At 45.2% G+C, this 17,112-nt stretch overlaps 1 protein-coding gene across 1 annotated transcript in view; it reads right to left on the reverse strand.

Annotated features, from left to right (window-relative positions):
- Positions 1 to 4,682: 4,682 nt before the first annotated feature.
- Positions 4,683 to 17,112, reverse strand: part of Ccdc12 (coiled-coil domain containing 12) — a 52,013-nt gene continuing 39,583 nt past the window's right edge. The window contains exons 3-7 of the mRNA XM_026389852.2: positions 10,299 to 10,378; positions 8,933 to 8,994; positions 8,677 to 8,711; positions 7,832 to 7,908; positions 4,683 to 7,740 (exon numbers count right to left, since the gene is read on the reverse strand). Coding sequence (XP_026245637.1) covers positions 7,658 to 7,740; positions 7,832 to 7,908; positions 8,677 to 8,711; positions 8,933 to 8,994; positions 10,299 to 10,378 — 337 coding nt within the window. The 3' untranslated portion in view covers positions 4,683 to 7,657. The remainder of the gene's footprint in view (positions 7,741 to 7,831; positions 7,909 to 8,676; positions 8,712 to 8,932; positions 8,995 to 10,298; positions 10,379 to 17,112) is intronic.

The following is a 17,112-nucleotide window of genomic DNA, read 5'->3' on the forward strand; positions in this document are numbered from 1 at the left end:
TCAAAGACACGGAAAATATATATATATATTATGTGACCATTTGATACCCATCTTTTTTTCCAGCCTTGAGATCCATCCAAACTGTCACATGTATCAATACTTTGTTCCTTTACATTGCTGACTAGTATTCCATGATGAAGATGTTCCATAGTTACCTAATTAAGGACATTTTCTCCCTAGTTTATGGCAACTACAAATAAAGCTGTCATAAACACTTCTGCTCATGTTTTTGTGTAAACACCTGTTTTTCTCTGGATAATTGTATAGGAACAACAATTGCTGGGTAACATGGTAAGCATTTCTTTCGGAGGGATGAGTACTGGGGGTTGAACACAGGAGTGCTTTACCACTGAGGCATATCCCCACCCCCTTTTTAATTTACTTTGAAAGAGAGCCTTGCAAAGTCGCTCAGGGCCTTGCTTGATGAAGCCTTGAACTTAGGATCCTCCTGCCTCAGTCTCCTGAGCTGCTGGAATTACAGGTGTGTGCCTATGTGCCTGGCAGTTTGTTTGTTTGCTTTTTAAAGAAACTGCCACAGTATTTTCCAAACTGGCCATACCATTTTACAAGCCCCCCCCAACAAGAGATCTTTCCACATTCTTGCCAGCATTTGCTATTATCACTCTATATTTTAACTGTTTAAATGGGCATGTAATGAAATTGTGATCTTAATTTGCACGTCCTTATGTATTCTATATATGAGTTCTTTAAAAGATATGTGGTTTGCAAATATATATATTTTTCAGTCTGTACCTTTTCTTTTCATTCTCTTAACAGGGTCTTTGTTGAGCAAAAGCTTTTAAGTTGAACTCATCAATTTTTCCTTTATGGATTATGCTTTTGAAGGTTCTCTCCTTTGTCCTCCTCTCCTCTTTCTTTTGTAGTACTGGGAATTGAACTCAGGGGTGCTCTACTACTGAGCCACACCCCCAGCCCTTTTTATTTTTTTGAGACAGGGTCTAAGTTGCTCATGCTGGCCCCAATTTTGCAATCCTCCTGCCTTAGCTTCCTTAGTAGCTGGGATTATTGGTGTGCACAGCCACACCCTCTCCTTTGTTTTCTTCTAAAACTTCTATGTTTTACTTTTAAATCTGTTATACTTTATTTTTTGAAGGCCAGAGGTTTATGCATTTATGCTTTACTCATCGATTGCAATTACTCCAGCACCATTTGTTGAATAGACTATCTCTCCCCTGTTGAATTTGTTTTGCACGTTTGCCAAATTTCAGTTGGCTGGGCTTGGGTATTCTGTTGCATTGATCTGTCTGCCTGTCCTTCCACCAATATTACAGTTTTGACTACTGCAGCTGTATAATAAATCTTGAAATGGGCAGAGTGATTCCTTCTGCTTTATTCCTGTTAAAAAACTGCTTAACTATTAAATCCTCTGCTTCTTCATAAACAATAATCTTGCCTATATCCAGAAAAAGTCTTTTAGACAGAACTCACACATGGATGAAGGGACAGCAACTCTGGAGATTCCTCAGAAAACCTGGAATGGAACCACCATTTGACGCAGTTATCTCACTCCTCAGCACATACCCAAAGGACTTAAAATCAGCATACTGTAGTGACACTTCCACATCAATGTTTATGGAAACTCAATTCACAATAGCTAAGCTATGAAACCAACCTAGGTACCCTTCAATAGACAAATGGATAAAGAAAATGTGGTATATATACAGAATGGAATATTACTCAGCCACAAAAAGGAAATTTTGGCATTTGCCAGTAAATGGATAGAACTGAAGACTATCATGCAAAGCGAAATAAGCCAATCCCCCAAAACCAAAGTTCAATTGTTCTCTTTGATATACAGATGCTCACAATAAGGGGTGGGAGGGAAGAATAGAAGTTCACTGGATTAGACAAAGGGGAATGAAGGAAAAGGAGAGGGGATGGGAACAGGAAAGATAGTAGAATGAATCAGACAAAATTTCCTATGTTCATGTATGAATATATGACCAATGTTAACTCCACATCATATATAACCACAGGAATGGGAAATTATACTACATGTATGTATATAATTTGTCAAATTACATTCCACTGTCATGTATACCTAAAAATAATAAAATATAAGAATAAATAAATAAAAGATCAGTGTGGAATAAACAGTATCAAAGCCTGTAAGTATCTTTGCCCTTCTTATAATAACTGAGTACATTTAGATTTCCTTAGTACTTAAGATTTTGTCTTCTGGTATCTACTGCTGATGGGAAGTAAAACTCATTCCTTTGTATATAATCTGTCCTTTTGAGGTTTTACTTGTAGCTTGTAGACCACTGTAGTCAAATAGCAAATGTAGTAAAACTGCTCTTAAAACAAAACAAAAACAAAAAACCTGGATGCGATATACAGTGTATATAAGAGTATATGAAAATGAGTGTGTTTACAGAGTAAAAATGAATTTCCATCACTCAACCCAAGAAAAAGAACATATCAACACCTCAGAGGGGCCCTCTCCAGAGCTGACTTGGCCAGAGGCTGGCAGCCACCATTTTGCTCTTCTGTGGACTCCACCTTCCACGCCTGCACCCTTAGAGTGCATTGTCTCACTCTTGTTAGCATCACTCAAATGGCTCCTTCTATTTCTTGCCTGTTTAGCCTCCTCCAAGATCTACCCACGTTGTTGCACGTGGTTATAGCTCAAGTATCTATGACCACATGCTGTTTCTGATTTTGTGTGTGCTACATGAGCGATGCTAAAAGCGTTCCTGGTCCTCTCCTGGTCTGCGCATGCTCAACACTTCCGAAGTGGTCACATCCCATTTAACATTGCCCTGCGAGGCGGGTGAGACCCCCAGTGTAGCTAAGAGCGTTTTTGTCTGAAAGTCTCCCTTGCCTCACAAGGCTCTGGCCACCTCTGCTTTCTTTTGAGGATGCTGTGCTTCATAGAGTTTTCTCTGTCCCTTTACTTTCAATCTTGCTGTTCAGGTTTAGGTTCTCTTCTGAATGGTATCAAACTGAGCTTTAAAAAGCGGTCTACTACATTAACTACTCAGCAAGGCCACTACTGTGGGTGCAAATATTTACTTATTTATATTTATTTTTTAGTTGTAGTTGGACACAATATCTTTATTTTATTTTTATGTGGTGTTGAGGATCGAACCCAGGGCCTCGCATGGGCTAGGCAAGCACTCTACTGCTAAGCCACTAAATCCCAGCCCTAAATATTTATTTTAAGACACTGAATTTTGCAGTAATCTGTATGTAGCGATTGATGATTAATACTATAATATCTTTGGATTCATTTACTCATCCTAATTCTACCTTTTATCTCTTTGATTTCCTTTGGATAACTACTTTATTCCTAAAAAAAACCCCCCAAAAAAAACAAAAAAACAAAGCCTAAAGTAATCCACTCTGTTCCTTTTAGGTTACCTTAAAAATGTTAATCTACTTGTGTATCAGAGTCTTATCCCTCCTCCTGCATGAGCCTTTTTTTTTTTTTTTTTTTTTTGCAGTGCTGGGAATGGAATCCAGGGCCTAGCTCATGCCAGGCAAGTACTCCAACGACTAAGCTGCAATTCTAGCCCTCCTGTGTAAGCTTCCTAGAGGCTGCAGCCCCAATCACCTCCCCTCTGGACTTACATATGATCATCACAACGTATTTTTATTTATAAGATCAATGCCTATTTAAATTTCTACTTTCTTTTCCTTCATTCCTTCTCATATTTTAGACTGTCCGTCTGTGACTGCTATCCTTTCAGCCTGAAGACATCCTTAAGAATTTTGTTGTTGTTGTTTTTAAAGGAGAAAGCTTACTTGTTTCATTTAAAAAAAAAAAAAAAGGTTTGATAATACTCAAACCATACAATTCACTCGCTTAAAGTGTGTAATTCAACAGGTTCTAGCATATTCAGAGATTTATGCAATCATTATCACACTTTTAGAACATTTTCATTATCCTAAAGTAGATTTTGTTAGTGAAGACTCTGCTGGTGACACAATCCTTGGCTTTGTCTGTCTAAATGCATCTTGTAAGACACTTCTCTGGGTATGGTTGGTGATCTTCTTTCATTTTTGTTAACAGGAAGTGTCATGAGCGTGAATACTGGTTGTAGCTGAACATTGGCTTGAAAGACACATCTGTGCTCTTTGATTTTAAGATCTATTTTTGTTTTTTTTGTTCTACAATTTTATTATGATGAAACTACAGATATGGTAGTTTAAAATATGTCAAATAGTTAGACTGTCCTCCCTTCAAGAGGTGGGAACCAGAGCTGGGGTGTGGCTCAGTAGAAGAGTATGTACAGAGCATGCACCAAGTCCCCTGGGTTCCATCCTCAGCACTGCTGGAAAAAAAGAGAGGGGGGGGAGGGGGAGGAAGGGAGACAGAGACTTAATTCTCACTTCAAGTATGGGTTGGACATAGTGACTTACTTCTAACAAATAGGATGTAGCTGAATTCACTTCTAATATGGGTCATAGTGAGGCTCCAAAGCTCCCTTCTGTTTTCTCCCTTGATCTCTACTCTGGGAAAGTCAGCTGTGGTGTCAAAAGAACACTCAGCAAACCCTCTGGAGAGGCCCATGTGGCAGGAAATTGAGGCCACCAGTCCAAAGCCATGTGAGTAGGCTGCTAGGGAAGCACAACCTCTAGCACCAGTCAAGCGTTCAGACGACCAAGACCACATAAGAGACCCCAAGCTAGAACTGCTCAGCAAGGCCACTACTGTGGGAGTAAATATTTGTTTTAAGACACTGAATTTTGCAGTAATCTGTATGTAGCAATTGATGATTAATACAGGTACAAAAATTTTTAAGTAAATTTGCTGAGTTAGAATAAATATACAAGTAAACACAATGAATATTCATAAAGTAAAAATACCTGATTAATCACCGTTCAAATCAAGAACATGTGAATATAGTTTTGTTTCTTTTTATTGTCCTGCTTGAGATTTGTTGGTCTTCTGGAATCTGTGGATTAGTACTTTTCAAAGGCTTTAGAAAGTTCTCACTCGTTGTTTCCAATTTTGTCTCTGCCCCACTTTTGTGGGTTTCTTCTCTCTGAACTCCAATCCCATGTTATGCTGGATCTTCTCACTTTATTCTCAGCCTCTTGTTTCATATTACTGATCTTTTTATCTTGCTGGGCTGCATTCTGGAAAACTCCAAATCCATGATACTAGAAGCAGATGTGGTTGGCCACTGCTCCTTTAACTACCTTCTTTTTCTGATTTTCTTTTCCTGAAACCTCTGTCGGCTACAAAACATCCATCAGTATAGCAAGGCTCTCAATCTGCCTCCATGTTACCTCTTTACTTCCCATTGTTACCTTCAATCTATCTCCTTAGCTTTACCTTCCAATTTATTAATCGCTTTTTTGACTACAAGTTACAATTTAGTTCTCCTAGGAAGTTCACTTTATTATTAATTTTTATAATAATGGATATTAAACTGAGGGGTGCTCTACCAGGGAGCTACATCCCCAGACCTTCTTATTTTTTTATTTTGAGACAAGGTCTCACTAAGTTCCCCAGGCTAGCCTCCAACTTGTGATCCTCCTGCTTCAGTCCACCAAGTAGCATAGATCACAGGCATATGCCACCACACCTAGCCTGGATTCTTATTTTAATATCCACTTTCTTCATTTCCAAGATTTCTAGTCAGTTACATTTAATGCCTGTTCTTGACTTACTGGGGTCCTCCTTTATCTCTCTGTTGATACAGCAAATGCTTTTAGGATATAACTTTTATCCATTTCCTGGGATATAAATCCTCCCACTTTTGGGGTTGTTGACTATTCTTTAAGGCACTGCATTGTCTCATGTGTTTTGTCTTTTACTTTCTTTCTTTTAAAATTTTTTTCTTCGGCAATGGAGATTAAACCCAGGGACACTCTCCCTACCACTGAGTATCCCCTTCACTTTTCATTTTTTATTTTGAGGAGTCTCACTAAGTAGCTGAGGCTGGTCTTGAATTTGTGATCCTCCTGTTTCAGCCTCCCAAGCTGCTGGGATTATAGATGTGCTACTGAGCCTGGCTATTTTTGTTGAATGTTTGTCATGCATGGCAGGTTTTGTTTTTCTTTCCTTATATAAGGGTAGTTTTTCTGTCAGGGAACCTAGAGTCAAAAACTCAGAAGCATCCTGTTCATCAGCTCTCTGGGTTCTTATGTTGTGGAATGACCCAACTCCTATTTCAGAACTGGTGCTGAGTGGGAGCTCAGTTCCTAGCCACCAGATGTCTGAGTCCTTCCACTGCCATAGACAAGCATCCTGTTTCCAAATGCAATCCCAGGAGGTGTGGGGAGTCTTGTCACCCTTTTTCTTAGGAAAGAAAGGCCAGATCCAATCCTGACAACTACAGGCATGTTTCATCCCTGTAACTTGTGGGAATCAGAGTCCTGGCTTTGGTCTTGTCGCACTGCTCAGTGAAGGAACTGGCCACCTACCCCTTCAGCCCTTGCTCATAGCTGCACATTTTTATTTTCTTCTACACAGGAATTACCTTCTGAGAGTAGAAGCACAATTTTAATTTAAAGGATTTTACTTAATGTATGGGTGTGCTGGTCTGTGTGTTTACACACACACCCTACCTCCATGACCCAAGTCCTCAGCACTGTCTGCCAGAGCTGGGCCACTGTGTATCTGGAATGCAGCATAAAGAGAAGAAGCCACACTAGATGATTTAGAGCAGGAGCAGGAGGCTCAAGGGGAAGCTCTTAGGAAACTCAAGGGTGCAACAACCCTAGAGGCGAGGTAGTTTCAGTTGGCCACTGGTACCTGGAGTCTGAACTGATGCGGCCAGGCAGTTCTAACTAAGAGCTCCCAGCAATGGCAACAGCCCTCAAGCCAAGACCTCAGGGCCCAAGATCACACCTGAACCCAGCCTACCACATCACAGTCCCTAGAAGAATGGACCTTCTCACTCATATAGGGCCCTGTCCTAGGGAGAGCCATGGTTTAACTTTGTTAGAGCAGGGAGAGAAGCTGCTGAGGGCTGGGCAGAGTAAGGGAAATTAGTGCCGGGCCTTAAACATGGAGTGGCCCAGCATGGAAATTTATAGGGCTCAATCTCATCCTTCTCTTTCTCACACTTTGAAGGGACCTATAGAAATTAGGGAGGGAGCCTCTCCAGCCATATTGCAAACTATTGCAAGGCCTCGGCCTTGGGAAGTCTTAGAAGAACTCTCAGACCCTGTCTCTGTCATCCAGGGGTTTTAAGAAGACACCACTGACCATAGCCTGTGCCAGGCCTTGGACCCACAAGGTCAACCCCAGGTCTTTCTCACGTAGCCCTCTCCATAAGCCCAGCTGGACACAGGGGTAATTCATATCAAGTGCCACCTCTGAGGCCACCATGTATTAGAGCCCAAACCTACAGTACCACAGGACCCAAGAAACATTTGACAGGTTTCTACCATATAAAGGGGTTTACTTGTCTCTATTTACAGACATTTTCTAAAAGTTTGGAATACATACATATGTACAAACACAGGCACGTCCCACAGCAGTTGCTGGCTCTGTCCTATTCCAGTGGTAGGAACCCTCAGGAGACAAGGAGCTGGCGACATCCCATGGAGGTTTGGACTCGATGGGGCTGATCAGTTCTGAGGAAGACCTGGATGTGATGGTAACCCAGCCCCCACCCCTGCCCAAGAGCATCCACCTACAGGACACTTGGTGGGCAGATGGGGTACGAGGCACACTTCAGTCAGAATCACAGGCCTCTTGTTCAGTGGTGGCATCCACTGCAGAAGCCAGGTTGTCCTCCTGGCCTTTCAGCCTCTCACCTGGAGGAAGGAAAGATAGGCAAGCGTAAAGGCTCCTGTGCTTGGGCTGCCACCCAGAGGGTAGGACCCGGCCTGCCAGGGCTGCACTTACGGATCAGCTCGGCGATGGCCCTCTGGGTACGCTTTTCAAGCTTTTCTAGCTTCTTGGCCACGTCTCTCTTGAGGTCCCTGGTACAGGAGGTGAGAAAGCAGGGAGGCTGATGACAGGCTGGTGTGGCTCTCGGCCCTCACCCCTCCTGCAGCTCTCTGGCATAAGGAATCACACTCAGTTGCCTGAGGGGACTTCCCTGGAGAGCAGACCAAGATGTTCCCTTCTATTCCTCCCTGTGCCTTTGAAACTCATTTACTCATCATTCTCTGTCCCACTGACGTGGGGGGACTAGTGACATGGGATGGAGCCAGGGGTGGATGTTTCCTTAGGGATCCTCTAGGTCCTGTGGTTGCCATCAAGAAGTGACTTGCTCTGGCTGCTGTGGGCCCTGCTCCTCCCCTAGCAGCAGGTGACCGACTCCTCACCCGAACTCAGCCAGCTCTCTTGCACTCCATCCCATTTCACAGATGAGGAAAGTAGGGCCAGAGGGAAACAGGGATAAGACACCTGTGTCTGCTCTTCTTTCCATCCCTTCTACCCGGTAGTCTCCTGAATGGGAAGATTGGCCTTGCTCAAATGGCACCTTTTGGAGCAGGGTGGGCCCTTATCCATTCAGAACAGCTTCCTGAGGGGACTTCTGTTCTCCTACCTAAGACCCTCTTTAATTTAATGATCTTTCCCATCATTCTTGCTTCTCAGTACTTATTTCCCACTAATTATCTTTCGTGGTTGTGTCTGCACTGTCTGCCCCCTGTTGGGAGGGTAGGCAGGGCTCGGCCCAAGGACAAGGCTCGGCACCAAGGTCTCACAGTGGGTCTGTACCAGGCTGTATGAACAACACTCACCAGTCAGGCTTCCGGGGTGCCAGATTGGCCAGGTCCTGGGGAGGGAGGAAACACTCATCAGGGTTGGAGGCTCACGCAATCTCAGGGGAAGAGGGAAGATGGGATCTAGAGTTAGAGAAATGGGAAAAAGGAAAGGAGGAAGTAGTGGGGACAAGGAGAGTTGGGTTGTAGAAAGGGAAAAAAGAAATGAAGAGGAAGAAGGGGGACAGATGGAAGGAAAGTGGGACACAGGAGCAGCAAGGTTTCAGGCACCCACCACTTCTTCAATGACGGGCTCTGGCTTGGCAGCCTCCAGCTGCTCCTTCACCTTCTCTTCCACTAGAGGGTGCAAGACAACAAGATGAGACTGTTGGAGTGGCGCTGTCACCAAGCATGATGCCTGGACACATCAGAGGAGACAAAGGCTTCTTGCTCCCCCCTCTCCCCTGAGCCCCCAACACTCCAGAGGTAAAGCCCCTGTAAAGGCAGCTCTGGAGGGGTGGCCTGGACTTGCCAGGATGAGGCCAATCACCATGGGGTGAGAAAGGGCAGGCAGGAGGCTGCTGGCTAGAATTATCAGGGTCTAGATCTCCAATCAGGAAGCACAGATGCTAATCTTGACTTCAGTCTCTCCACTGTGAGTGGGCAGACTGCATGGATATGTAGAAAGTATGTTTTTGTGAAGGGTCCTGCTTTCCCCATAACCCCGGGGCTCCTGGATTCTGAGGGTGTCCTCTGGATCTTGGCCTGGCCAGAGCCACGGGTGGCTTTTCTTCCCATTCCGTCTCATATGTGTGCTGACAAACACCCCTGGCTCCACCAAGCTGCTGCTAGCAAAGTAGGCCCTGGATGGTCCCCTCTGGGAACAGAAGTCAGCATACTAACAACAATGGGCTCTGTAGGCTGCCTCCAGCCCCATCATCAGAAGCCCCATAAACGGCCTCTCTGCTCTTCTGCCTCATCATCCTCCAGCCACTGATAGGAGTCTGAAGTGGCCTCCTGATCCTGAGGCATGGAGTCAGTTCCTTGTGCTTTCTTCTGTTCTGCCTTTTGGCTCCCTGCCCTGACCCTGCCACTGCCCCAACATGTGGGGCCCCAAATCACGGAGCAAAACTCCTGGGAAGAGTCTAGAGCTCAGGGAGGTAGGGAGGGAAGCAGACTTGGAGTGAATGAATGGGAAATACTTGACCTTTTTATAACTATATCTATTAATTCATTACTTGTACAATTAAAAGTTGATAACAAAAAAAAAAAAAAGAATAAAATCCGACTCCAAGGCAGGACTGGCACTCTGTGGCATGTGCATGTGGATGACCAGAAGCTCCTGGTTGCTGTGCTGGGCTGTTCCCATCCTCTGAGTTGCTGGCCTGCTGCTAGGATGTCTGATGGTTGGCCCCTCCTCAGGGTTCACAGGACTCATCACCTGCCTGCTACATCCAAGCACCCAGGGTCACTTCTACTTCTCATCCCAGGAGTCCCAAGAGTCTGCAACCCCTCTGGGCCCTCCCACAGGTCCCTAGCAGGCAACAGAGGACTCTGGAGACCCAACTCCTGCCTGGCACTGCCTATTATCCTTTAAAGGAGGGCAACACCTGCTAAGGACAGTGTCACAGTGCAGAGCTGGAGAGAGGACGCTCACCTACCTGCCACTGGTTTGGCCTGGGGCACCCTCCTCCTCTTCAGGTCCTCATCCTCTGGGACATAATTCCGCAGCCTGAGCTCCCTACAAGAGTAGAGAGAAAAAGCAGCTGAGACAAGTGTGAGACAGCCTCATTGACCTCACACGACTTGCAAGTCAAAATGTGACAGATCCATGTAGGCTGTCTACTTCCTGGATTTCCTATGATCCCTAGAGATGGCGGGGTGAAGAGGGAAATCACAGGATTGAATCATCATTGGGGCAGGTCCCTCAGCCCCTCATGTGCCACTCAGCAGCTGGACTGGCTTCTCTGCAAAGGCCCTGCCTGCCTGTAGGAGGAGTGTTCTCCAGAGCTGGGCCAAGATGTTGGTGAGCAGTCACTGCCTTTGTCTCTGGCATTATCTCATTTGACAGTTAAGGGAACCGAGAAGCAGAGACTATCACTATCATGAGATCACATAACAGAGATAGCACTATGAGACCTTGAGACCAAGGCTAAGCATGACTTCCAGCCAGAGCTCTGGAGCTAAGTTACTCCTAAAAGAGTAGTACCCCCAAGCCTGGCCCCCTCTTCAGAGCCTTTGTGTCCTGGGCCAAAGTCACATAGTCCTTCATCATTACTAGACAGGGTCTGGGTGCGCTGGGCCAAAGGCACATGGCAGTGAGTGACAAGTGCAAGCCGCATTTCCAGAGGAGTGTGAATGTGTAAGGATTCTAGGAGGAGGTGACATCTAGGCCTGAGGCTATGGTGGACAGGGCAAAGGCACAAAATACAGAAGAGGCTGACCCCTCTCTCTACAATGTGGGGAATGGCTTGTGAAGGCTGTGGGAACAGGTGTGAGCACATGCAACACTGGGCAAGCTACAATCTGCCTGGACAGTCCTGAGACCTGAGCTGCACCAGTCTTCAGAATGCTCCCTGGACAGGCCACAAGTCTTGTGAGGAGGAGGACACCCTAGGCCAGAATCACAGAGGGAGTTGTGGCCAGCACTGTCATTTTTTGTCCTCGTCTCAGTCTCCTCAAAGAGGGTGGGTTGTTCCAGGAGTTCACTGGGGGCCTCTCTGGCTCATCAAACCCCAAACACACATGTACAGACTGAAGGGGGGCCCTTGATTATTCTGCAGGACAGTAAGCTAAGTGCTCCTGGCGCTGCTGGGATTCATAAAGCAAGAAAAAACCTGGACATACCTCTAGTTCCTGGGAGGTGCAGAAGTAGCACCCCACCCTCTTTACCTCTCTTAGGTCCTTGACCACTGGCCCTTCAGAAGGTCCTGGGAAGGAAACCATTTCTCAAAGGAGGCCTCCCATAGTTCATCCCCTATAAGCCTTCTGTCTGGGTCAGGCAAGGGTGCCTCTCTCAACCCTGGGAGGGAAGGCAAACTTTTCCAAAGCCAGAGGCGAGGTAGCTGATGGCTAATGCCACACAGCCACACTAGCAAGCAAGTGACAATACTCTGAACTTGGATCTCTACGTGGGAGATGCAGAAGGTCCAAGGGGCTCAGGGCCTGGGGCTGCACTGAACCTCTGTGCAGAGAGTGAGAGGAGACAATGGCCCTGTATGGACAAAGTCCACCCCACATAATACTCCTAATGTCTGCTTCTTCCAAGGAGCAGGGATGCCCCACCCTGCCTCAGGCATAGGGGTAAACATCAGGTCACTGAGGCACTGAGAAAGTGGGGCATGATTTGGTGCAATGACTTTTGTCCAAAACAGGGTGGGGAGAAAAGAGGAAGAGAAACTAACTGGGTGTGGGAAGAAAACTGCAGGGATTACTAAGAAAAAAAAAAGAAAGAAAAACTGGTTCCAAGGTTCTGTGAGAAATCAGTAGCAGAAAAGTCCAGCAGTGACAAGTACCCAGGCCTCTAGCCCCACTCTGCTGCCCATGGCTTCAGAAGATTAGCTGGAAGTGGGGAGGAAGGACCCAGCAGCACAAACATGGAGGCCAGAGCAGGAGAGGCAGCCTGCTGCTCAACACCCGCCTCCGCCCCTAGAGCTGAGTACTGGTTAAGCTGTCAAGGACACCTGCATCCCCATCTCTGTGGGACAGCCCCATCCTGGGCCTCAGTTGCCACATCTGTCAAATGGAGGCTATACTGGGTACGATCAGCTAGATCAAGCTGGGTTCAAGACGTCTCCTGACTCATTCTTTGAGAGGCAATCAAGAGTCTTCCATTCGTAAAGTCCATTTAACTGTCCCTGCCTTCCTGCCAAAGGGCAGAAATCTCTGGGAAAGAAGTACTGGGTTCTGCTCAGCGATCTGGTCTTTCTAAAACAGGCCCAAGATTTAAACCCTTCCACAGCAATTCAACAAATCTTACAACAGATATATTTGAAACATCTGCTTATTAGCCTTGGAGAAGCACCAAGACAACAAAGATTTCAAGGGCTGCAAACCCAGAGATAAGGGAAGTGCAGCAACATGGGCCTGATGTCCGCACCTCTTTCCCCTTGAACCATCTGTCAATTTATAAGCAGTGAATGAAAGGCTGAGTTTCCTATAATCTCATGGGGATGAAGAGAAAAAAAATGCTTTTAGGGTAGCCAAGGAACCCCGACACATCCACCCTAAGAGCAGGGTGAAACTGAAACAGACCACCCTTCCCAAAGGCTGAAATAGCTGTGTGCCACACAGTTGGTGACACCTGCCCTTTGGCAGACAGGGTTGGTGTTGGTGAGAGGATGTTTCTCTATTTGTCCTAAAAGGGGGGCAGGGTACCTTCCCCTGTCAGAAGGTAGAAAATATCCTCTCTGGAGAAAAGTAAATTACCCAGAACCTAAAATCATTCCTAGACTTTTTTGTACACAATATCCACAATTTAATGAAATCTATGGGGGAAATAAAAAACCACCTTCTGGAAACTAAAAATTAATCAAATGAAAAATCTATAACTGAAAACTGTAACAAAAAATTTGAATTAAAAAAAGGGCTTAATAGCAGTTTGGATACAACTAAACAAAGAATAGAGAACTTCAAGATATGCCAGAAAATATCCAGACTGAAGCACAGAGGAATAAAGTTGGAAAATAGAGAAAAAACATGAGATATATGAAATATGACAAAAGATCTACACATTTCTAGAGCACCAGAAGTAACGTTCAGAGATATGACCGAGAAGTTTACGGAATTAATGAAAAAATTGTGTAGGATTAATGAAAGAATTAATCACCAAACCATAAAGAAAACCATGCACCCCAAAGAAAAAGCATTCGGAGGCAAATCACTGCTAAACTACTAAAAACCAAGAAAGAGAAACAAAGATACCCAATGTCCAAAGACAAAATTAAACTGACAGCTGACTTCTGAACCTAAAGTATGGAAACCTTAAGACAACGGATCTACATCTAGAAGTCTGGAAAGAAAATGCCATGACAGAATTCTAAAACTAGTTAAAAAGCCTTCAAGAGAAAGACTTCTCTAGAAAAGTTACAAGTATTAGTCATCAGAGGATCTGTTAGTCCAGAAATACTAAGGGATACTCTGGGCTGAAGGAATTAAGCTAGGACCTACAGGAAGAAATGAAAAACATCAGAGAGGGGAATTATGGAGGTAAATCTAAATGGATACTGACTGTATAAAATCATAATAAACATTTGCAGGATTTAACATATAGAAACAACAGCACAAAAGGCAGAAAGAACAGCAAACAGCGTCTAAATATTCTGAGGCCTAGCACTATATGGAAAATGGTAAAAGTACTATTACTTTTCAGGCTTTTAAGGATGTATATTGTCATCCCTATGTTAACTATTAAAAGAAAGATAAAGGAGAACATAGCAAATTAACAGAGGAGGAAATGGAATGACTAAAAATTTGAAACTAAAAAGACCAGAACTGAGATAAAAAAAAAGGAAAGTCAAGAAACAAACAAAACAGCGAGACAGTGTTCACACAGAGCAGGCCCAGGGTACTATTGGCTGGGGGCCGGGGGCTCCCCTTCACAGGGGCTGGAACTGCCACTGCTCTTAGAGACAGGGCAGGGTATGAGCTCATGGTGCCAGCCAGACCAGGTGGCTGCCCACACCCACTCAGCAGTCACTGGCATCTGAAGTCATTCTTCTGTGGGCTACTGGAGTCAAATGCTGGTTCTGCTATCTCCACTTCAGAATGAGACTGTTGGGGGAGGAGGTGCTGAAGACCTGCATTTGCAACAGGATTTCCAGGGTTCAAATCCTGGCTTCGAATGCTTTAGAGACATGGGCAGGATCACTGGCACCCATATGGAAAACAAGGCTATTTGTCTCTCAAGAGGTTATGTGGGGGTGACAGAGCAGTGTCAGAGGTCTTATCTCCTAGGGGTATTACCTTCCCAAACCCACACTACTGCCCCCAGAAGGCCCTTCTCAGACCTAAAGGGCTCCACCTGCTGGGACAGGGACACAGCAGACCCACATCCCAGGATGGGTCAGCCCACAGACAAAAACCTTTGTGTGTATCAGTGAATAAGCCACCCAGCACACACAGGCATAACCTGCCAAGGCCCCTCAAAACCCCTCATGTAGCAGGGTTAACTGAGCAGATAGAAAGTGGGCTTTGTGTGGCCTACAGGGTGGCATGGATATACCTATTTCTGCATACTGTGTCCGGATGGGCAAGGCTGTCCAGGACACTCCACCAGCAGTTGAGGCCCAGCCAAAGAAAAGCTCCTTCCTTTCTCCCCACCTGCCATCCCAATCTATGTGATCCCCACAAACTTGGTGTCAGTTACTAATGAGACCTGGAAACTGGGCCAGTCAGGAGCCTGGCTTATCTTACTCATCTCTGCAGCCCTTTCTGTTCAGAGCTGGGTGCGGAGCAAACCTGGACTGAAGCCAGGGGAAGAGAAAACAATCCAACACCAAGGGCCCTTCCTATGCCTGAGGCAATGAGTAGGCAAAGTGTCACAGGAAATGTGGGATGACCCTTAGAGTCCCAGCTCTCAAGAGCTGAAGGCAAAGTGTGGGAGAGAGCTAGGCCAGAAGAGAGCCCCTACCCTGTTCCAAGGCTACAGAGCAAACCTGGGTCCTGTGCTAAGTGCTTTGGAGAACATAGACACCACAGCCTCTTCCTGGAGTTAACTCTTTCCTAACAGAAGAACAACATACCTTTCAAACTCTGGCTATATGCCAACAAAAGAATGCCATATAGCCAAAGGGACAACTTTATGCTTTATAACCTTTTTTTTTTTTTTTGTACTGAGGATTAAACCCAGGGACACTTAACCACCGAACCAAATCTCCAGCCCCTTTTATTTTTGACACAGGGTCTCACCAAGTTGCTGAGACTGGCTTCAAACTTGTAATACTCCAGCCTCAGCCTCCCAAGTTGCTGGGTTTAGAGGAGTGCACCGCACTGGGCTAATCTTTATGAACTTATGTGGAGTGAACGCTAGGATGATATTATAGATTGAGAAAAGCCAGGTGAGGAACAATATAACATGCTATCCTGTGTACAAACAAGCCGTGGAGGAGGGTTTGCATATTTCTGTACAGGTGACCTATAGAAGAATCCAAGAATCTGGCCCTAAAGATGGTCACCCAACTGGGAAGTTGAGAGTGGAGGAAGAATTTTAATACCTTTTGAATTCTCAACTACATGAATGCCTCACATACTCTAAAATAAAATAAAATGTATAAAGATGTGCTCAAATAGCTGTAGCCATTAGGTGGAGCATTATAAAACCACTAAAAATAACGTTTGCAAAGGATGGTAGTTTTTTGTTTTGAGATGGGTTTTGCTGTTTTGTCCAGGTTTGCCTCAAACTGCTGGGCTCAAGTGATCCTCTTGCCTCAGACTCACAAATAACTAGGATTACACCATAGCACCCAGCAACACAAAGAATTATTCTGAACAAGTAACAGAAAATGCACAGGAAAACAAAATGCTGACAGTGATTATCTCAAAAGATGATTTTTACTTGATTTTCTGTAAATTTCCAGAGTTTCTAATGTAATCAGGATTCCAACCAAGTGGACAAAAGAAAACACTTCTTCACAAGGTCCTGATCCTACAGACTACTCACTTGGCCAAAGTGCTCCAGGTCACTGCTGGAACCAGTTCTATCTGCTACATATTTCAGTGCCCTTTGGGGTCCAAGGGCCAGCTTGCAAGCACTGTGTACAGCCCCTCCCCAACATCCTCACCAGCCCTCTCCTGTGCACCCTGAGACTCTTGCTCTCTCCATACATGTCTTGGTGGCTATGTGTCCATCTTTCAGGCTCTGCCCTACAAGTTACTGGAGACCCAACTCCAGCACCCAGCACAGGCCAGCCTGAGGCTGAACAAAAGAATTCAGGGGACACTTGAGGAAGAGCTTTACTGGTAGTGTAGGGCTCACAGAGCTTCTTAATGACTTAGGAAGACAGCAGGACACAAGCAAAGAAGTTGTGCCCTGCAGATGCAGAGGACAGGAATGTGTATGGGATGGAGTAACCACTCCTGAGTGACTTCCACAGTCTTTTATGTCCAAGTTCTTACTCTACTGAGTCTCTTCCCCCCCACCCCCCCATATCTCTCTCTCTCTCTCTCTCTCTCTCTCTCTCTCTCTCTCTTTCGGTACTAGAGACTGAACCCAGGGATGTTTGATCACTGAGTTACATCCTCAGCCCTTTTTATTTTTTATTTTGAGATAGGGCCTTGCTAAGTTGCTGAGGCTAACCTTTAAGCTGCAATCCCTCTGCCTCAGCCTCCAGAGTTGCTGGGATTACAAGTATGTGTGGCTCTACTGAGTCTCTCTGTAAAAGGAGGAAACCACTTCCTCAACTCTGCTTCCTCCCTAGGTGTCCTGTGCTGAGCAGGCATGGTGACCACTAAGATGTCTTCCTCAAGGTCAGCTGC

Source organism: Urocitellus parryii, chromosome 3, assembly GCF_045843805.1.
Source record: "Urocitellus parryii isolate mUroPar1 chromosome 3, mUroPar1.hap1, whole genome shotgun sequence".
Lineage (NCBI taxonomy): Eukaryota > Metazoa > Chordata > Mammalia > Rodentia > Sciuridae > Urocitellus > Urocitellus parryii.